General features: G+C 44.1%; 1 protein-coding gene and 1 pseudogene across 1 annotated transcript in view; both read right to left on the reverse strand.

Annotated features, from left to right (window-relative positions):
- The window catches only part of LOC101617395 (zinc finger protein 548), a 473,530-nt gene extending 462,466 nt beyond the window's left edge, over positions 1-11,064 (reverse strand). The window contains 3 exon segments of the mRNA XM_045133311.1: positions 6,137-6,163; positions 7,940-8,066; positions 10,855-11,064. Coding sequence (XP_044989246.1) covers positions 6,137-6,163; positions 7,940-8,066; positions 10,855-11,064 — 364 coding nt within the window.
- LOC123454720 lies at positions 528-11,528 on the reverse strand (annotated as a pseudogene).
- Between the last annotated feature and the right edge of the window lie 11,965 nt (positions 11,529-23,493).

A 23,493-nucleotide genomic window follows, 5' to 3' on the forward strand; every position in this document is an offset into this window, starting at 1 on the left:
AAAAAAAAAAAATGTTAGTTAGATGTATGAAAGGCAGAACTACCAATAACCATGACAGAAAAATTCAGACAGGGCTCTACAAGAAGTTGCACTGGGAATGGACTCAAACAACTGTGAAGGAGAAAGGCAGCCTGATAAGGCAACTGGATTGGGTCAGCTGTTTCCCAGGTTCCCTGTAGATCGGCTAATTTGACCAGCCTCTGCCGTAGCCCTCCAGATGGATCAAGAGAATAATATTTAGGTCTCTTATTTTTTATAAGAACATAGCTAAATATACTACCGTTATACTTCAACCAATGGAATGGAGTCCAGAAATAAACCCTCATAAACACAATCAGATGATTCTGAAATGGTACCAAAACCATGCAATAGGGAGTGCAACTTCTCAACACATGGTATTTAATACATTTTTTAAATAATTTTATTTATTTATTTATTTGAGAGTGACAGACACAGAGAGAAAGACAGATAGAGGGAGAGAGAGAATGGGCGCGCCAGGGCTTCCAGCCTCTGCAAACGAACTCCAGACGCGTGCGCCCCCTTGTGCATCTGGCTAACGTGGGACCTGGGGAACCGAGCCTTGAACCGGGGTCCTTAGGCTTCACAGGCAAGCACTTAACTGCTAAGCCATCTCTCCAGCCCAACACATGGTATTTAAAAAGCTAGTCAACAGCATGAAGTTGGGTTGGTTCTACCGTCTGAAATAGAAACAAATCCAGGCCAGTTACAGTGGCACACGCTTGTGTACTCTGCTACGCTGGAGGCTGAGGCAGGAAGATTTCTTGAGTCCATAAGTTCAGAGACATTCAGGGCAACATAAAAGGATCCTTCCTCACAAGGAAAAAGAAGTTACAAAGGGAGGAGCCTCAAACACATAAGGAAGATGCTTCGTAGCTTTGGGTTTGATCATTTCTTGGCAATACCCTCAAAAGCATGGGTAAACATAGAAAAACAGGACTACATATAAACTAAAAACTTTATCAAAGGACCCAGACAAGAAGAAAGCAACCTGTGGATGAGAAGAAAAAATTTGAGTGCCAGGCATGGTGGCGCACGCCTTTAATGCCAGCACTCAGGAGGCAGAGGTAGGAGGAGCACAGTGCATTCAAGGCCACCCTGAGACTACATAGTGGATTCCATGTCAGCCTGAGCTAGTGTGAGACCCTACCTCAAAAACAAAACAAATAAAAAGCAAATTTATACAATATTAACTGTACAACCAAAATGGTCAGTGATAAATTTGCTCCATTGTGAAATCTCTGATGCTTAATGAGGTGGGAAATGCAGACCAAGTGTTCTTCATGGAACGCAAAGCCTCTCTTCACTGTGAACATTCCAGTGATGAACCAGGTAAGACTTTCTAACAAATGCCAACATTCACGGCACTCATAAGATCTTGTCCAGTGTGGATTTTCTGGTGCTCAACAAGGATATGTTTGTGGCTAAAAGCTTTCCTACACTGACTGCATTCAGAGGGTCTTTCTCCAGTGTGAACTCTTTGATGTCTAATGAGTCTGCAGTGATACTTAAAGGATTTTCCACATGCACTGCATGTATAAGGCTGTTCTCCAGTGTGATTTTGCCAGTGTTTAATGAGGTTGGAATTGTACCTAAAGAATTCCCCCACATCGTCTGCACTCATAAGGCCTTTCACCTGTGTGAAATCTGATGTCTAATGAGTGTGGAATTATACTTAAAGAATTTCCCATGTTCTGCACACTTGTAAGGCCTTTGGCCAGTGTGAACTCTCTGATGTCTAAAGTACGTGGAGCGTACTTAAAGAATTTCCCCAAATGTCACACTCATAAGGCCTTTCTCTGCTGTGAACCCTCTTATGTCTTATGGGTCTATAGTTGTACATAACGGATTTCCCACACTCTCTACACTCATAAGTCATATCGCCACTGTGAATCCTCTGAAGCTTCACAGAGTTAGCAATGTGCCTAAAGAACTGCCCACATTTGCTGCACTCATATAGCCTTTCTCATGTGTGGACTTTCTGGTGTTCAATAAGCGAGTATTGGCATCTGCAGCTTTTCCCACATTTACGGCATGCGTGATCACTATGTCCACATAGTGAGCAGGGATTCCCTGCTCTCAGCTTTTCAGTCTGGCTTCTGTCCACAATGGGAGACCTGCTGCTGGAGGAGGTCTGAAGTGGCTGGTAATCCCCTCCAACCATCCTTACATGTGAGGAGCTCTTTGCCATATAAACTCTGTGGTATTTCAAAGCTGAAAGTCTCCAACTGTCCCTTCTGGAAAGATTCTCCTCCACCTGCTTTGGGGACTGGTAAAGCTCAGCCTCCCTGCTATGTATCTCTTGTGTGTGTGTTCTGTTGTGCTCATCCAGGAGCAGAATGTCTTTCCAGGGAGGGTCATGTGCCACACTAGGCTGGGCTTCCTGGGTAGAATCTGGCTTTGGAGTCCTGGATTGTGGTAGTTCGACAGAAGCGCCTTGCTCAGAAGGCATCTCCTCATTGTCAGCTTTGCAGCAACCTGTAAAAACAGAAATGCTGGTTAAGTACACGTTGACTCTGAAGGGGAGCCAAGTCCCAACACAAGTATGTGTCAGACATCAAGCATAAGGCCCTGAAAGGAAGATCTGCTGTGTGGAGCACAGACAAGACAGACAAGAACAAAAGGGAAGAGGGCAGCGCAGAGAACAGAAGCAAGACTCCCATCCACTCATCTGCAAATGCTTTCAACAAGATACTGCTGAGTGGTGAACAATATATACAAAACTTTGTTCCATGCCTGAGCTTCAGGTTACTGAGAAATATGTCCAGAGCTGAGCTGGAAACCTCCTCCCTGTTGACTAGCTGTCAGAAACCTGGGAAGTGCTATGCTGCATGCAGCCTTTTGGGAGAGAAAAGTCACCAGTGGTATTGACCCGCAGTGGGCGCTACGAGCCTTAGGGCTCTCAAGCCAGGCCAAATGTGACAATGGTGTAATGGTGGCATGACTGTTATGGGGAAAATCAACTGTTCTCTCATTGGACTAGAGGCCCGCTCCGTGGGAGGGAGTATGTGCCTGATACTGAAAGCCTAGTCAAAAGCCTATGGCTGGGGATGTAATAAGGCTTATAGGAGAGTAATGACTACTGTTGCCTGACTATAAATGAATATATTGTACCCACCAAGCACTTATGTTTATGCACATACATTAATGCTACTCTCTCACTTTGGGTGAGAGAAGCTTCTCTTTTCAGATAGCAGAGACCAGTGGGGTGACTCAAAACTCACCACAGTGCTGGGATGTGACAGGGAAATGTTCAGCACTGAGACACCTTTATCACAACCTCCAAGCTCAGGGACCACTGGGGAAGAGGTGACAGAAAAAAGGAAAAAAGCTGTTCAATACAGAGGTAGCTAAGGGCGACAAAGCAGCAGTTCAACAACCGCAGAGAGATGCACACAGAAGTAATCACTCATTAAGTGTAAACCACAGATGGAGGGGCATGCAAAGGGAACTGTGGAAGGTTTGCTGAGAGGTAGAGGCCAGAAAAATGGTGTAAAGGGAGAGGAAGAAGTAAGTATACAGGCATTTCCCTGCAAAGCCAAAGGACCCAGGTTAGATTTCCCCAGTACCTATGTAAGCCAGATGCAAAAGGTGGCGCATGCGTCTGGAGTTCATTTGCAGGAGCTGGGGAACCTGGCACGCCTATTGTCTATCTGCCCCTATCTCTCTTTCTCTCTCAAATAAATAAATTAACAATAAATTTAAAAGAAAGGAATATACACCTTCTTTGGCTGTCATTGCAATGCACCTGTCATCACTCAGTCACAGCCATGAACTAACCCTCCTACACTTGCTAATCCCTGCTGCACTTGCTCCTCTCTGGGTTCCAGTCCTTCTCCCCCTACGTACCTATCTTCTGCTCAGCCTCTGCTGTACCTTCACAATACGGAAGAGCTATGAGGTCCTGGTACCGTGGGTACCTGGTCTCTCTTCATTTCCACTGACCACTGCCTAGCACACTATGGGCCTGGTCAACAGCATTTCTTCCCTCTGGCCAGGCAAATGCCCTGGAATCCTTGCTTCCTAGACAACCAAACTCAGAGTTACCCTTGTACCCAGCTCGGGACCACAAGCAAAACATTCATACTCCTCCTACTGGCACATTATTCATTGAAGTGTATTTCAGTTACAACCCCGGTCCCTACATTGCTACAATTTCCCTCCCAGCACGTACCACAGGCATTTCTGTTAACTCTGCACAGAAATACGTAATACATAGCAAATGTAACCAGCATCCAATTTAGCCTCAGTCCAGCCCCAGAACACCTAGAATCCCAGAACCAAGAGTAGTCCAAGGTCTTACTTTGTCTCCCCAACTGGCCCATTTTCTCACTTCATAGACAGCCAACCAAGCCTATGCACGTCACACACGCCTAGACGTCTCCAGCTCGTGCCCTGCACATCCTGTCTCATGAGAGGTCATGGCCACCTACTCACCACCAAAACCTCACTTAAAATACAAATGCAGCTGGGCGTGGTGGCACACACCTTTAATCCCAGCACTCAGGAGGCAGAGGTAGGAGGATTGCCTTGAGTTTGAGGCCACCCTGTGACTCCATAGTGAATTCCAAGTCAGCCTGGGCTAGAGTAAGACCCTACCTCAAAAAAAAAAAAAAATTACAAATGCATTAACCTCTACTCCCCACTCTCTCTCCACCTTAATCAAGTTTCCACTCATTTCCTTTCCCCCAGCAGCTCCATCATATTCACACTCTCAGAAGTCTTTCTCACTCCTACACTGATTACCCCTCTCTCTCACACATACACAAAGACACTCCACACTGTCACCTGTCTCTGTAACTCCCACCAATGCCATCAAAGCATCAACTGAGAGACCCAGTTTTCAGCCCCTCACTCCTTCCTTGATCCTCAAAGGACACTGATGATAAACTCTAGCTCCTACCTCAAAATTTCAATCACAGCTTCATTCCAGACCACACACCAGCCAACATGTGAATACCTCAAACCTTAATTTATGCACTAGGAGTCTCTGGAACATTTGGGTCATTAATAAAATTCATTTTTTCACACTCCTTATGAAAGTTTCTCATACCACTGGCTTACTGAATGAAGTCCACTTTAAAAAAAAAAAAAAAACTTTCAAGCCTAGTGGTGCAGTCATCCCTATGGAAAGAGGATCACAAGTTCAAGGCCTGCCTGGGGCACACAGTGAGTTCAACACCAGCCTGGAGAACTTAGTGAGACCCTATGTCAGCTAGCATGTGCGAGGGCCTGGCACACCCACGTGTGCTTGCATCCCGATCCTTTTCACATAAACAAGTGAATAAATAAGTTGAATTTATTTATTTGCATGGAGACAGAGAGAATGAACACACTAGGGCCTCAAGCCACTGCAAATGAACTCCAGATGCTTGCACCACTTTGTGCATCTGCTTTACACGGGTCCTGGGGAATCAAACCCAGGTTGTTAGGTTTTGCAGGCAAGTGCCTTACCCTCTGAGCCATCTCTCCATCCTAAGAAAATATATATATGTACATTTTGTTTGTTTGTTTTTTTTTTTGAGGTAGGGTCTCACTCTAGCCCAGGCTGACCTGGAATTCACTATGGAGTCTCAGGATGGCCTTGAACTCAGAACAATCCTCCTACCTCTGCCTCCCGAGTGCTGGGGATTAAAGGTGTGCCCCACCATGCCCAGCTAAGAAAAAAAAATTGTTTTTAAGAGAGAACCACTTCCTGTGAGTTGGAACTAAATGTAGGACAGTGGGTTTGGTAGAAATGACAGTCTTTTTTTTTTTTTCTTAAATTTTTTTATTTATTTATTTGAGAGCGACAGACACAGAGAGAAAGACAGATAGAGGGAGAGAGAGAGAATGGGCGCGCCAGGGCTTCCAGCCTCTGCAAACGAACTCCAGACGCGTGCGCCCCCTTGTGCATCTGGCTAACGTGGGACCTGGGGAGCCGAGCCTCGAACCGGGGTGCTTAGGCTTCACAGGCAAGCGCTTAATCACTAAGCCATCTCTCCAGCCCAGAAATGACAGTCTTAAAGACAGAAGCAATATGAATTAGTCTCAGGACATCACCTTTCCTTATATTGGGGTACCAAAACCACCTGGAAGTAAGTAACTGGGGTGCTAAAGCACAAAACCCTCTACTCACCTGGCCAGAGTCTGTTTCTGCCATCACCTGAGGAGACAAGAAGTTATGAGAAATGAGCAACTGTTGTAGAATTCATGGCCTGAGTTGGGCTACCACCTCTGCCCTGCCTTAGAACGTTCTCATCTCAAGCTGACTGAATAAACTCACTGCCTCAGAGCTCTGTATTGAGAGCATCTTAGCAGATCTGTAGCTCAGGAAAAGAGCTGGGCTCCCTGAGCCTCGTCTGCAAGACAATGAGGGAAAGAATCGTTCCTGTACTAGAGTTTATGCTGCTACCGAGCATCAGTGACACGTATCACATCTTACTTACTGCTGTCTTTAAATTATGTCTGCTGGGCTGTTCATTTGTGTCTGTCTGTCTGTCTGTCTGTTTGTTTGTTTGTTTGTTTATTTGTTTGTTTTGAAGCAAGGTCTCACTCTAGCCCAGGCTGATCCTGGAACTCACTCTATAGCACAGGCTGCCCTCAAGCTCCCAATGACCATCCTACCTCAGCCGCTAGGATTATAGGCATAGCCTCCATGACTGGCTTAGGTTTGTAAGTTTTTGGTGCAAATGAACTTTGTAGGGTTTTGAGATGAAGTATATACTTGTAACCTTTGAAGAGTTCAGAGGATGTGATATTGAAATTTTCCACAAAGAAAAACAAGTAAATCAGTGGCAAACCAATTACAAAGTATTAGCAAGAATGTAACTTTTTTAAAAGAAGCAACTTTGAGGGCTGGAGAGATGGCTTAGGAGTTAAGGTGCATGCTTGTGAGGCCTAAGGACCCAGGTTCTAGTCTCTAGATCCAACATAAGCCAGATGCACATGGTGGTGCATGCATCTGGAGTTCATTTGCAGTGGCTAGACGCCCTGGCACACCCATTCTCCCCCCCCCCCGCTCCCTCTCTGTCTCTAATAATTTTTTTGAAATCAAACAACCCAACCCAAAAATGGGATATGGAACTAAATAGACAGTGCTCAAAAGAAGAAATACTGAATTCCAGGACAGCCTGGATTACAGCAAGACCCTACCTCAAAATCCCAGAAGAGAGAGAGGGAGAATACATGAAGCCCAATCCTGAACACATACCATCTACTTTGGAAATTCAAGAAAGGAGAGAAGGTTGAGGCGTGTGGTCAGTGGCACAGTGCTTGCCTAGGACCCTGGAATTTATCTCTAGAAGCAAATACAGAAGAAAAATTAAACTGAGGAGGAGGAGGCAGCAGAGGAGTGAGGAAAGACTTACTAATCAGACAAGGCAGAAAGAACTGTTTCTGTGATAAGAACAAACACAGACAAGGACACCAGAGTGGATGTAAAGGCCTATGGATGGAAGCCTCAAAGATGGCCACTACTGACTCCTACCTATTGGTCCTCTGGTCTTCATGTAAGCCTCTTCCCTTGTTACAGGCTTAACTGAGTGACTCCGGTATAAAGAAGATAGAATATCATTTTCGAGATTAGGCTACAATCTCGGGCTTCCATCCTGGGCAATGGCTCTCGCTCACATGCTAAAACAGAAGTCAGCTTCCATGTTAGGAGGTTTACTACAGAAAGGGTAGCACAAAAAGAACTGAGGTACTGAGAAATAATGCTCCCAACCTACAGCCTTGAGAGTTGATTCTTCCAGATAGGTCATCAGAAGACCCCATAGCTCTGGCAGATGGCTCAACTGAAACCCCGTAAGAGATTCTAGGAGCACCCAGTTAGGTGGCACCCAGAATGCTGAGGTGCTAAAGCTGGGAGATAAGAACATTTTAGTATATTGTCATGAAATTTGGGTGCAGTTTTCCATATAGCAGTCAAACAAGAACTTACCAATTGTGGGCATAAGTGCAAAGTTCTCCAGCATCACATCAAGGTAGAGGAATCTCTGAACCTCATCAAGGAGTCCCCACTCCTCCCAGGAGAAGGTCATGAACACATCCTTGAAGGTCACATATCCCTAGCATGACAGGGACAGTTAAGCCCACAAGCATCATCTCCCATGGAGACTGCCCCTCCTTCTATCCACTGACAAACACACGTCCCTTGATCCCTTCTCCTCTCCAAGCCTCCCAATCCAGAGGACAAATAAGCCATAACCCATTAGTGCCTGTTATCTCTCTCTCCCTTTCTCTCTCCACTGTGTTCAGATTGGAGTAGAACCAGGCAGATGTGCAGAAAGATGCTATCAAAACACAGGGTTTACAGGCTGGAGAAATGGCTTAACTGTTAAGGTGCTTGCCTGCAAAGCCTAATGACCTAGATGACCCAGGTTAGATTCCCCGGTACAGACATAAAGCTGGATGCACAAAGTGGCGCATGAATCTGGAGTTCGTATGGAGTGGCTAGAGGCCTTGGCACATCCGTTCTCTCTGTCTGTCTCTCTATCGCTCTGCTTGTAAACAATTTTTTTTTTTCAAGGTAGGGTTTCACTCTAGCCCAGGCTGACCTGGAATTCACTATGTATTTGCAGGCTGGCCTCAAACTTATGGCAATCCTCCTACTCTGCCTCCTGGGTGCTGGGATTAAAGATGTATGCCACCACACCCAGCAGATAAAAATATTTTTATAAAAACATGGGTTTGGGACTGGAGATATGGCTTAGCAGTTAAGTGCTTGCCTGTGAAGCCTAAGGACCCTGGTTCAAGGCTCGATTCCCCAGTATCCACGTTAGCCAGATGCACAAGGTGGCACATGCATCTGGAGTTCATTTTCAGTGGCTGGAGGCCCTGGCGTGCCCATTCTCTCTCTCTATCTGCCTCTTTCTCTCTCTCTGTTGCTCTCAAATACATGAATAAAAATAAACAAAAAATAAAAAAACATGGGTTTGGGGCTGGAGAGGCTGATTAGTGGTTAAGGCGCTTGCCTGTGAAGCCTAAGGACCCATGTTCAACTCTTCAGATCCCACGTAAGCCAGATGCACAAAGGTGAGGCAAGTACAAGGTTTCACATGCCCACTAGGTGGTGTAAGTGTCTGGAGTTCAATTGCAGTGGCTGGCGTTCTAAGGTGCCATTTCTCTCTCTCTCCGTGTCTCTCTCTTTCTCACACACATGCGCTCTCTAAAAAATAAGTGTTTAAAAAAAAAAAAGAGGGCTGGAGAGATGGCTTAGCAGTTAAGTGCTTGCCTGTGAAGCCTAAGGACCCCGGTTCGAGGCTTGGTTCCCCAGGTCCCACGTTAGCCAGATGCACAAGGGGGCGCACGCGTCTGGAGTTCGTTTGCAGAGGCTGGAAGCCCTGGCGCGCCCATTCTCTCTCTCTCCCTCTATCTGTCTTTCTCTCTGTGTCTGTCGCTCTCAAATAAATAAATAAAAAATTTTTTAAAAAAAAGAAAAAAAATGGGGTTGGCATGAAGGGTCCCAAACACCTCTTACCAATCAGTTCTCTTGGTTTGTCTACATCATGCTTCGCAGGTACAACTGAATCTCAGCTCTGCTTCTCTGCCCCAGTGGTAGGGCCATAGCATTGCAAGTTCACACTATTCCCAGCATACACGTCACTCTTAGGATGCCTTCCTCTCATGAGATCCCCACCACCACTATTAGCAACCTCTTGACATATACTAAATGCAACTTCATGGCACCCCTTGCATGCCAGTCTGCACACAGTATCTATGAGGTTTCTATCTCTCTTTTACTTTTTTGGGACAATGCCTCACTCTAGCCCAGGCTGACCTAGAACTCACTTCATAGCTCAGCATGGCCTAGAACTCACTGTGATCCTCCCACCTCAGCTTCCTGTGTGTGGAAATAAACGCATGATCCACAGCATCTTCACTACCTTTCTTCACAACATGCACCACTGATACTTTGGTGGCAAATCAACAGAAACAGCTCTCAGTGTCTTCATGCCCACTAAGGTCTCTGCCACCATGACTTAAAGACATACTCTTATCTCATTCCACTATACACACTATCCCTCACTTATTCCATTCCTTCAATAGAAACCATCCCCACAACTCAAAATCTTCATATCCACCTTAAGTCTTCAACTGAAGAGTCTTTGAAACTTCATAATTTAAACAAAAGAGAACTAAACTCATTCCTGCCAGAGAGTCCACCATCTCCAGTAGGTGGCACTTTCATCATTCAACCATCTGTTAAAGCAAAACAAAGGGGGCTGGAGAGATGTATCAGCAGTTAAGGGTCTAGCCAGCAAAGCCTAACGACCCAGGTATCTATGTAAAGCCAAGTGCACAAAGTGGTTAGTGCATCTGGAGTTCGTTTGCAGGGGCTGAAGGCCCTGGTGCGCTCATTCTCTCTGTCCCTCTTCTCTGTCCCTCTCTCTCTCTGTTTGCAAATAAATAAAAATATTGTCTTTTTTTTTTTAAAGAATAAAACAAAGAAAACCCGTGGTGTCATTTATGAGTCTTTCCTTTATCTCATCCTTTTTGGCACGTAAATCCTGCCATCTAACTTTAAAAACCAATTTCATCAAGCTTTTCTAAAACAAACTTTGCCAACTTATAGGACTTGTCAATTCACACCTCTAGAACAGAGACTCTCCCTCGGGGACATAGTCTCTTTTGAAACTGAAAGCTGGCGGGGGCGGGGGGGGGGGCAGACGGAGAAGGGGTGCGTCCATTAAGATAAGTCACATCTCCATCTGCTCCAAACCTTCCATGCATTTCACCACACTCAAAACAGAAGCCCAGCTTCTCAACTTTCCATTTTTGTCTCCTACCCCTTTCTTGCCTGTGGCTCCTTGAGTACCAACTCAATCTTACCTCCAAGCATTTGCACATACCCACCTGTCCCTGGGCATAATATATACCCTTCCAGTCCTCGCCCCATGAAGCGACAGTAGTGGGAGCTTCTCCATAGAACTCTGGGCCCGGGCTCGGAACATTCAACTCTTCTCTAAATGACTCCCTTTCAGGAGCCTTAGACTCAAGAGCACAGTGAGCGACAGCTATGAGTGGTGGGCGGGCTAGCGAGGTCTCCAGAGAAAATACGTCCATCACACGTAAAGAATATACGAAACACCGCCACGGACGCAGCCCGGGCTCACGTACCAGCAACACTCGCCTGGCCCCCCTCCCCGGCCTCGCCAGGCTGCTGCAAGCCCCCCACCTCGGGGCCGGGACGCCCTTCAGACCTCTGCCACAGATCCCCCACGGTTCCCGCCACCCTCAGAAGAGCAGCTTATCTTCTTCCCATCCCTGAGCTCTCGGTTCTCGATGGGCACAGAGACTCGCGTCGGTTGCAACCCTATTCACCTGAGCCCGGTCCATCCGCCCGCTGGCCGTCGTGGGTCGCGAGAAATGGGATCCAGCCGAAGCCCTCCACCTCCCCCTGGGAAGCTGAGTGGCCTCGGCCTGCGGGGGACGGAGCAGGACAGGCTGGTGCCCGGGCCACACTCGGAATCCCACTGGGGGTCACCTGCGGGCACACGGGTTCGAAGAAACGTCCTATGGTACAGCTGTGTTCCCCTGGCGGGAAGTAACCTGACCTGGGCATCCCAAGCCACTGTAGACAAATCCGGCCGGAAGTCCCGCCTCGTCCGACAGGGCTCCGCCCATAGGATCATGGGTAATGTAGTTTACTCCCTTCGCCCAGCCAAGTACTGGACCATTAATGATTCTAGCCAGATGCCAAGGACCACCAGGCCAAGGGAGGGAGGGAAGAAGTGGGACCCATATTTCCGTGGTCAGTTGCCAGAGAAATCTCCAGCGTGTGACTCATTCTTTAATCCTCCAGGGAGAGATTCTTCACCTCTATCAGCTTTCAGGATGATTTTTGTTTTTCAAAGTGGAATGTCCTTACTCCTGGGGCCTTTGTGTAGCCACATTAAATGCCTCCCCACTTCATTGATCCCACATCTAAGTACCTGTTAGGGAAGCCTCAGTATAATGACATATTCATTAAACAATGGCTATTGAGCCCTGCGTGGTAACGCACGCCTTTAATCCCAGCACTCGGGAGGCAGAGGTGGAAGGATCGCCATGAGTTTGAGGCCACCCTGAGACTACATAGAGAATTCCAGGTCAGCCTGAGCTAGAGTGAGGCCCTACCTCGAAACAAACAAAAAAAAAAAAAAAAAAAAAAAAAAAACCATTGTGCCAGGAGTAGTGGTGCAAGCCTTTAATCTCAGCATTTGGGAAGCTGGGGCAGAAGAATCGTGACTTCAAGGCCAGCCTGGGTTATTCAGTGACTTTCTAAGCTAGCTCAGCTTCACTTTGAGATGCTGTCTTGAAAAAAAAAAAAAAATGGGGCTAGGGACAAGGCTCAGAAAGAAGCGTGGGCCTTCCAGGGCTCCTGCCTCTTCAGACGAATTACAGATACATGTACCACTTTGTGTGTCTGGCTTCACGTGAGTACTGGGGAATCGAACTCCAGCAGTCAGGCTTTGCAAGCAAGCACCTTTAACCTCTGAGCCGGCTCCAGGCCTAATTTTGTTATTTATGTGCACATGTGTCTGCAAGTCTTTGTGTGTGTTGGTGGGCCGGGGTCTCTTGCCCCTAGAAACAAATGCTCATCCTGCTTTATGTGGGTGGCTGGGGAATTGAACCCTAGGCAGGATTTGCAAACAAGCACAATTAACTGAAGAGCCATCTCCCCCGCACTAATCCAGATCTTAAACATCAAGCACAATGCTCAACATAGCGCATGATGTCTAATATGACACTGTGGGGCTGTAAAGATGGCACCGTGGTTAAGCCGTTTGCCTGAGAAGCCTAATGACCTGGGCTTGATTCCTTAGTACCCATTTCCCAGTAGCCACATAAAGCCAGATGCACAAAGTAGCACATGTGTCTGGAGTACATTTGCAGTGCTGGAGGCCCTGATGTGCTTATTCTCTGTCTCACTTCTCTCTTTGCTTGCAAACAAATAAAAATATTTAATTTAATGGTGGCGGCAGCCAGGGTGAAGTGGGAGGTATGTCTGCTGCAGTGTTGATGGGCACGCCGAGGAGGGTGAGGAAGGCACCGCCGCCGCTCAGCTTCAGCCCGGAGCCCAAGCTCGCTCGAAGGCATTCCACGTCTTCATGCACCGTTTGCTGCTGAGAGACTGGGACCACTTCCATAAGCCTCGGAACCTGCTCCTGGCCTTGGTTGCGGGGAGTGCAGAGCTGGCAGAACTCTTTCAATGAAGTCTGATGCAGAACCTGGTCCCCGAACCTGGCTCCCAAGGGAACAGGCAGCTCTTCAAGAAGAGCTGAGTGATGTCCTCATCCACCTGGTAGATTAGCAGCCCGTTGCCCTGTGGATCTTCCTCAAGCAGTGCTCTCCAAAATGGAGACCAACCGACGACATTGCCCAGTCCATCTGTCCCATGGTTCTTCCCGCAAGTGCAGACTTGGGGCTACCTCTGAAGACCAGGCAGTGGGGCCTGAAAATCCTGGGTCTTGAGCACCAAACTGACCAAACTCAGCATGACTTCTAAACAGCAGAGACAGGGCTTGTTCTAGTCCTTTCCTAATAAACCACGGTTCTGGGGCCCAGGAGCCTCCAAAATGTATATAATAAAATGTAGTAAAACAGTTAACTTTACATAGTGAAATTGTGGAGATCAGAAAATAAATTCAACGTTGTCCCTTGCCTTGCCACCTGCATGTGTGACCCTTGGCGTTTTGGGTTTGTTTTACTTTTTTTTTTTTTTTTTTGAGGAGTGAGAGAGAACTGGCACACCACTCCAGCTACTGCAATCAAACTCCAGATGTTGTGTCACCTTGTGCGCATGCAAAACCTTTGCATTTGTATCATCTTGTGCATCTGGCTTATGTGGGACCTGGGGAGTAGAACATGGATTATTGGGCTTCACAGGCAAGCACTAAGAGTCTCCACAAGTAGCTCAAGCTGGCCTTACATTTGGTTTGTAGTCTAGGCTGGCCTCAAAACTCTGATCCTCTTCCATGTGTGTATAAATATATTAACACACACACACACACACACACACACACACACACGTGGTTGTTTTTTTTTTTTTTTTTTTTTTAACTTGAGAGCAATAAAATAGGTGCATCAGGACTTCCAGCCACTGCAACGGAACTCCAAATGCATGCACCACCTTGTGCAGCTGGCTCACGTGGGTCCTGGGAAATCAAACCTGGGACCTTTGGCTTTGCAAACAAGCACCTTAACTGTTAAGCTATCTCTACAGCCCCAGTGCTTCTTTGTTAAATATTTTTATTTAGTTGTAAGTAGAGAGAAAGGGGAAATGAGTGTGTCAGAGGCTCTGCCACTGCAAAGGAACTCCAGATGCATACTCCACTTTGTGCGTCTGGGTTTAGATGGATACGAGAGAATTGAGCATGGGCCATCAGGCTTTGCAAATGAGCACCTTTAAGGGCTGAGCCATCTCTCCAGGCCCCCCCACCCCCCAGTGATCAAATCTGTAGGCCTTTGCTGAATTAAGTTGTAAAGTGACTAATTCATTCAGATGCTTATTTGTACCCTCTTTGAGGTCACTATCATTCTTTGGTGGTGTTGTTTTCGAGGTATATGTTGGATTTGCTCATCTGTTGGGAAGGATATCTGCCCCCCCCCCTTTTTTGTGACAAAGGTCTCTAACTGTACCTGGAGCTTACTTTGGCTAGATTAGGTAGCCAGTAAGCCCCAGTGCCGTGACTGTAGGACCATTTGCAGGAGTGTTGGTGACTCAAAGCAGCTATATCACCAAAAAGTCCCAGTCCAGCACGGGTACTGGCCTCACAAGAGTTGTTTGATGGAGCCCCACCTTCAGTTAAGCTTCTACCTCCTGCATAGTCCACAATCCCAGGATCATACGCAGATGGAGGAGGGGAGCAAGAGAGAGTAACAGCTGGAATTCCAGGTCCTATTTAACTGTTTCCCATCTCCTTTTTCCTTCTACTAGGGAATGTAAACATCCCATTAATACAAAAGCAAGAGGACAGTGAGTTTGAGGCAAGCCTGGGCTATATAATGAGATCCTGTCTCAAAAAGAAAAAAGCATGTGGGCTAGAGAGATGGCTTAGCAATTAAGGCCCTTGCCTACAAAGCCAAAGGACCTTGGTTCAATTCCCCAGGACCCACGTACACCACATGCACAAGGTGGCGCATGCATCTGGAGTGAGTTTGCAGTGGCTGAAAGCCTTGGTGCACCCATTCTCTCCCTCCCTCTCTCTCTGCCTCTTTCTCACTCTCAAATAAATAAATAAAAATATTTGGAAAGAGAGACAGTGTGTGTGTGTGTGTGCGGGGGGGGTGTTTGTAGTGTCCGGTTTGGCAACAAGGCAGCAGAAGTTAGGGAGAATTCACTGATAGGTTTGCTAGAAACCAGCTTGGTCCCTTTCTACCATCCAACGCTATTTTCTCAAATCCAGTTGTTCTTTGTATCCTCTAAACAGTTACAACATGTCAGCCATCAAGAGTGAGTTTGGGCTGGGAAGATGGCTTAGTGATTGTTTGCCTGCAAAGCTAAAGGACCTAGCTTCAGTTTCCCAGGACCCACATAAGGCAGATGCACAAGATGGTACACACGTCTGGAATTCATTTACAGCAGGTAATGCCCTGGCATGCCCATTCTCTCTCTACCTACCTCTTTCCCTCTCTCTGAAATAAATTAATTAAATGTTTTTTTTAAAAAAAGAGTGAGTTTGCTATTCAGATGGTAGTGACCTTGGGATGACTCAGAAGGCACCAATGGTGCCGAGAAGTGACAGAGGAGTGCTCAGCACTGAATATCTCTACCATATCTTCCAATGCTCAGGGTCTATTGAGGAAGAGGTGGCGGAAAAAATGTAAGAGCCAAAGGAAGGGAAGCACTCCTTACAACGTGCTCCTCCAAGCACAAAATGGCCTGGATATCCATGACCTCACAGTGCCTGACACTACCTACACAAGACCATCACAATAGGAGGAAAAGATCATGACATCAAAATAAAAGAGAAACTTGTTGAGAGGAGGAGGGGACATGATGGAGAGTGGAGTTTCAAAGAGGAAAGTAGGGGAAGGGAGGGAATTGCCATCGGTTATGGTCTACAATTATGGAAGCTGTCAATTAAAAAAAAATTAATTAAAAACATTGAGTTTGGTTTACGTCTACAAGGGCCTACCCTATGAAAGGCAAAGAAGTGGTCAAGGACCTAATTATGGAGCCAGTCTATGTCACTTCTGGTTACTAAGCCCAAGTTTCAGAAATGTACAACCTTACACAAATTCCTTAATCTTCCGGTAAAGTAGGGAAGTAATACTATGTTATAACGGCTTAGAGAGCTGCCATGTGTAAAACACAGTGAATCTCTGCTGCATAATACTGCCATGTTTTCTTGGTCTTACGATGATTATGACTGCATCCTATGGCCACATAGTTGACGCATACCACAGGCTCAGTGTGCGTATGCACTCTGACCAGTGAGTCATAGATGAGATCAACACTGCATGGAGAAAAACTCTAAAGACCACCGTGCAAATTACGTTCTCATAACGGGGACAAAATATGCAACCAGAAGCAGTGTATGGAAGGACAGGATTTATTTTGGCTTACAGTTTTGGGGGGAAGTTTATCTTAGAAAGGAAAATATGGCAGGCAGGAGCAAGACAGTTGTGCTACATCATCTCACCAGCAGGAAGGAAGTAGAATATCAAGTTGAGTGCAGCAAGCAGGGCTGAGCTATAATACCTCAAGGCCCACACTTGGCAACACACCTCCTCCAGCAAGACTCCACCTCCAAAAGGCTCTACCAGCTGGGGATTAAATGTGGGATTAATCACAGTCACATGAGGCTATGGGTGACATTTTACATTCAAACTATCACAACCACTGAGAATAAAGTGCCTTGAGAATTAACTCAGTCATGAAGAATATAAACAGTGAGAAAAATCAATTGCCGTAATCATCCCTAATTAAAAGTAATTAGTGGGCAAAATCATATCTCTATAAAGGAGAAAGACAGTACTTCACTTTTAAATCAGAGATGGTTGGCAGTATATAGGTCCAAACAAGAACCTGAGGGAAGGAACCTGAGACATGTTTAAGTCAACTGCTAGTGATAAAAGACATTCTGCAATGTCTGTAGATAAAAAGAATGTGAGTGGGTGAGGAAAGAGAATACACCTATCCATTAAAAATATCATGTCTGATAATGAAGGAAAAAGAATGAGTAGAACTTGGGCATTCAGGAAACAGGCTGGAATTAGAGCTGGAGACTTAAACAGCTACATATATGGAGAAAGGTGGTTTAATAAGAAATAAAGGACTGAGCAATGAGATGAAAAAAAAAAAAAAGATAGGAATGAGTCAAGTACGAATATGGGTCCCAAAACAAAAGGCAAGGCTGACAGTGGAGTAGAAAGATCAAACTCTATTGATGTTTTAACACAGCTTCAGAAGCTAGGAAATTTTATGCACAAACCTTCCTTGGAAAAAAACAACTCTGAATAATGTAGTAATTACTCTAATAAGATCAACTCACAGAAATATTTGCTGAGTCCAATACAGACTATAAAACTTACATTCCAGCCGGGCGTGGTGGAGCACACCTTTAACCCCAACACTCAGGAGGTAGAGGTAGGAGGAGCGCTGTGAGTTTGAGGCCACCCTGTAACTCCATAGTGAATTCCAGGTCAGCCTGAGCCAAAGTGAGACCCTACCTCGAAAAACCAAGACAAACAAACAAACAACAAAAAAAAAACCCTTACATTCCAGCTGGAGATGGAGCTCAGCTGGTAGAGTCCTTGCTTCGCAAACACAAAGGTCTGTGTTCAATTCCTAGCACCACATAAAAATACAGGCATGGTGGTATGCACCTGTAATCTCAGAGGTCGGGAAATGAAAGCAGGAGGGTCAGAAGTTTAAGATCATCCTTGGCTATGTAGAAATTTGAAGCTAACCTAGGCTGTATCAAACCCTGTATGAAAAAGCAACAAACAAAACCTTGTCACATAATCTAAGATTCCTATTCAAGTACCAAGAAAAAAAAAAAAAAACACTGAAAAACCATCATTATTACAACATGCAGTTTCATGTATTTTCTCAAGTCCTTTGGCATTACAAACTTAGCAAAGAAAGAAGGCATAAAAACAACCAAATTTGGGAGGCAGAAGTAAGTGACTATATAATGAATTTGAAGCCGGCCTGCACTGCAGGAGAGCCTGTTATAGTAACAATCAACCAAATGCAAACCATGAAACTAAGAAATGGAAACTATAGAAACTGGAGCTAGGGAGAGAGATTCATGGTTAAAGGTGCTTGCTTGCAGAGAATGCTGGTCTGGGTTTGATTCCCCAGCATCCACATGAAGCCAGATGCAAAATGTGGTATAAGCATCTGGTATTTGAGTGCAGCAACAGGAAACCCTGGCAAACCCACACAAATAAATAAATAAATAAATAAATAAAGAGAAGTTTATCTTAAAAAGAAAAACAAAAGGGGCTGGAGAGATGGCTTAACAGTTAATGCTTGCCTGCGAAACCTAAAGACCCAGGTTTGATTCTCCAGGTCCTACGTAAGCCAGATACATGAGGGGCGCATGGACCTGGAGTTCGTTTGCAGTGGCTGGAGGCCCTGGAGCACCCATTCTCTTTCTCCCCCCTTCTGTCCCTCTCTCTGTCTCTAATAAATAAATTTTTTAAATATATATTAAAAAAAATACAGGCCAGGCGTGGCGGCACACACCTTTAATCCCAGCACTTGGGAGGCAGAGGTAGGAAGATCTCTATGAGCTCGAGACCACCCTGAGACTACCTAGTGAATTCCAGGTCAGCCTGGGCTACAGTGAGACCCTACCTCCAAAAATACAAAAAAGTAAAATAATATAAAATAAAAGAAAGAAATGCAAAAGAACCAGGTCAACAGCAGATTAGACATAACTAACATTTGATGACTTCCGAGATAATTAATATGAAGAAAAGAGAAAACAGAAGGAAGGAAAAGGTGAGCCTACAGGATGCATGGGACAATAACAAAATATTCACCATCATGTTACTGAAGAATGGGGATGAAAAAAAAAAAGAAATGATTAGAAATCTGCCATCTTTGGCAAAGGGCACAAATGGAAAGAAGACAAACTGAATGAACATCAATAAACATCAAACAAGGGCTGGAGAGATGGCTTAGTGGTTAAGAGTTTGCCTGTGAAGTCCAAGGACCCTGGTTCAAGGCTCAATTCCCCAGGACACACATTAGCCAGATGCACAAGGGGGCGCACGCATCTGGAGTTCATTTTCAGTGGCTGGAAGCCCTGGAGTGTCCATTCTCTCCCTCTCTCCCTCCCTCTCTCTCTCTCTCTCTGTGTGTGTGTGTGTCTGTCACTCTCAAATAAATAAATAAGAATAAACTAAAAAAAAAATTTTAAGTAAAAATTCTTTAAAAAAATAAATAAACATCAAATAAGATAAACTCTCATAGCTAGGTATGGTGGTAAAAGCCTAAAATCCCACCACTCGAGACTGTGAAGCAGGAGGACCATTGCGAGTTCAAGGTCAGCTGGGTTGCATAGCAAGTACTAGACCAGTTCTGTCTCAATAAAAGAAACTTTCAAAAGCTTCCACAGCAGGCACATCATTATCTCACATGTACTACAGACCAAACATTTCGAATATGGCTCAACAGAAAGGACAGATTATGGACGAGGGAACTAGTGGCTCAAATGGTGGTAGATGTCTCGTCAGAACAGCAGTGGTGAAGGAATGCTCTTCATTAGTCCTGAGTGAAAGAAAGGAACTGCCAACCCTGAATACTATATGCCAGAAAAATGCTTTCATGAAAGAAGGGAACATGAGGACATCTTTAAAGGAAATACACATCTGTCACTGGGATACAAGAAAGATTATAGGAAGTTTACTAATTAGAAAGAAAATGTTAACTGGGTTTACAATTTCAAGAAAAAAAATCAATGGAATGGGTAGTGATACTGGTAAAACAGGCACATTTGGCAGTTTTGAAAAGCATTTGAAGCAAAAATTACATCTTCCAAAATGGTACTCTGTACATGAAAAGGAAATAGCTAAGACAATTATATTAGGTGGTAGCTATAAAGTGAATAGTGAAAGCAGGCTTCTTTACATCAAAGGGTTAAACTGATATTCAGTTGTGTAAAGGTGTGTAGGTACCTAGTAACCCTAAAGAAATATACAAACAAAACACTGCAAATACATCAAATGAAGTTCTTAAAACAGAACAGGAATGAAACAAATTGTGCAGAAGAAAAATAAAGGGAACAAAAATCATAACCTCACAGTCTTGCATTAGTGCTGTTTTCATTATTTTAAATTCAAATAGTCTGAATATATCAATTAAAGGAAAAATGAAAGCATGGCTCAAGTATATGTTGTTGATGAGAAATTTACTTCAAACACAAGGATAAATTTGGGAAAAAAAAAGAAAAACCACCAAAAGATGCAGGTGACTATGAATACCACAACAACAGTAGAGCCACATGTATATGCATGGACAAAGAAGAGTACCACAAAGTAAGAAAAGGGTCAATGCACCAACAATTCTTAGCAAACCTACATGTGGTGTGTATACCAAAAATAAAGCTGGGAATTATATGAAGGAAAGAAACAACAGAACTTAAAGAAAGAATAGATAATTCCATAAGTATATTTTAAAACAATCTCTCTCCCTCCCTATTCCCAGTTGACAGACATACTAGATAGAAAATCATCAGGAACACAGAATACCAGAGTAATACCACCAACATAGACACTAGTGGCAGAACAGGTATCCTGTACAAACAGCAATACAACAGAACAATCAACACATCCTGGGTCATGAAAAAAAGTCAGGTTTCAACACAGGACACATGAAACAAATTAGAAGTCAATATCAAACAACAGAAAATATTCAAAAGGCACAACACGTGTCCAGGTAATTCATGTTTGAAAAGAAATCAAGAGGGTAAGGAGATGGCTCAGTGGTTAAGAGTCCTTGCTGCAAGCATGAGGACCTAACTAGGCCTGAAATGTGAGTTCAATTCCCCAGCACCCAAGTAAACAGCTGGGCTTTACCTTACATGCCTGTCAGTCACACCCTATGGGGAACGGAGGCTAGAAAATCACTGGGGTTCACAAAAATTGCAGCTCTGGGTAAAAGTGAGATCTCACCTGAAGGAAATCAGTGGATGAGTAGAGTAACAAAGGAAGACACTGAGCCCATCTGCACTCACATATGCATATAGCACACACACACCACAAATGCCATGCACAATAAAAAGCTTTCAAAAACTGAATGAAATAGGTCTGGTGAGATGTCTTAGTGGTTAAGGTGCTTGCCTGCAAAGCCAAATGACCCAGGTTCGAATCCCTAGGACCCACGTAAGCCAAATGCACAAGGTGGCACATATGTCTGGAGTTTGCAGTGGCTGAAGGCCCTGGCATACACATTCTCTTTCTCTCAAGTAAATAAATGAAATATTATAAAAATAAAAACAAAATTGAATGAAATAAAATTAAAACTTGGGTGAAGCTAATAACACGATGATAAATTTAAAAAGCACAATGCTTACATTAGGAAAGACTAAAGTCAATAATATAAACACCCACAAGAAATTATTGACAGCCAAACAAAAGCAAAGCAAGTAGAAGGAAGAATGTAATACAGACCAGAGCAGCAATCAGATCAAGGACAGATAAAGGAAGAAAAATATCAATGACCAAGTGTTAATTACTCTGAAATGATCAAGAAAACTGATTAAACTCATTAACTAAAAGAATTATAGATACAAAAATAGATATATTTTCAATCTCAGAAATAACACTGTATTTAAGTATAATACTGCTGCCCCCAAAAGAACAATAAGGAAATACTTCAAGCAATATTACAGGTTAATATTTCTAAAAATTTTTTTGGTTATTTATATTTATTTACTTGAGAGTGATAAACAGTAGAGAGAGAAAGATGTAGATAGAGAGAGAGTGGGCACCCCAGGGCCTCTAGCCACTGCAAACGAACTCCAGATGCATGCAGCATATTATGCATCTGGCTTACATGGGTCCTGAGGAATGGAGTCTCAAACTGGGGTCCTTAGGCTTCACAGGCAAGCACTTAACTGCTAAGCCATCTCTCCAGCCCTAAATTTTTTATTAAAATAAAACAGCTCCTTGAAAAGAACCATACATCCAATATGAAATACTCTTTAATAGTTTTATACTCACTAAATAAAACAAATATAAAATAAACATTCAAAAATCCTCAAGCTGAAATACTTCACTGGACAATGCCACAAAACATTACAAGAACAATTCACACCAATCTGATAAACTATCTTCCAAATAAATGAAAGAAGAAAGCCTACTTCCCAATTCATATTGGAAGGCTAGTATCACTGATACCAGACAAAGTCAAAGACAACATAAAAGGCAACAAATAAGTGTCCCTCATAAAATTAGGGAAAGCCTCAAGAAAATACTAACAAATGTAATAACACAATATTTAAAATACAACTACAGACCATGCTAAGTCCAAGATTCCAAGTCTGGCTCACTATTCAAAGCTCAATGTAATGCACCAAAACAACCTAGAAGTAATATTATGGTCACATCAAGGAGGAAAGCACACTGAACAAACTCCAAAACTCAAAACCTAAGCAAATCAGAAGGAAATGTTCCACACTTAATTAAAAAATATGAAAAAGTTCACAGGAAGGAGGACTGCCATGAGCTTGAGATTCTCCTGAGACTTCATAGTGAATTCCAGGTCAGCCTGGGCTAGAGCCAGACTCTACCTCAAAAATATTTATGTATGAGCCAGGGGTGGTGGCGCATGCCTTTAATCCCAGCACTCAAGAGGCAGAGATAGAAGAATCGCCATGAGTTCGAGGCCACCCTGAGATTACATAGTGAATTCCAGCTCAGCCTGAGCTAGAGTGAGACCCTACCTTGAAAATCCAAAAAAAAAAAAAAAAAAAAAAATATATATATATATATATATATATATATATATATATATATATATGAAAAAGATTACATCTAACTTCAACTTAATGAGAAACTGGGCATTTTCCCCTAACATCAGGAAAATCCTAGCTGGAAAAAATACAAATAAAGGAAACAGAAACTGTACAGGTGATTTTTAAAAAAGGAGTAAAAACTGTACGTGTAGAAGATAGTAATTCTCAAAAGTTAAAATAAGTGGTTAGCAAAGATGCAGGATTCAAAAAAGATATTTCTCTATACCACAACAAACACTTTGCACAAATACAAAGTCTACACATCTACCCAATGACAGTTACTAAAAAGATTGAATCTCATTGAAAATGTTATGTATACTCTGAGCATCAAGGCGAGCACTGGCAGTACTTCTGTAGATGGGGATGTCCGGGGCTGGGTTCCAGAACTGCTGTAAATCCACTTCTCCACGCTCCGACAGCATGAGCTCACTCGCTTTCCCAGCCCTCTGGGGCCACTGACGAGGGCACTTGTCCCAATAGTAACTGGCAGCATGGCCTACCTGCAGTGCACCTGACAATATTAAAGCCAGGCCTT

The sequence above is a fragment of the Jaculus jaculus genome, chromosome 14 (genome assembly GCF_020740685.1).
Source record: "Jaculus jaculus isolate mJacJac1 chromosome 14, mJacJac1.mat.Y.cur, whole genome shotgun sequence".
Classification (NCBI taxonomy): Eukaryota; Metazoa; Chordata; class Mammalia; order Rodentia; family Dipodidae; genus Jaculus; species Jaculus jaculus.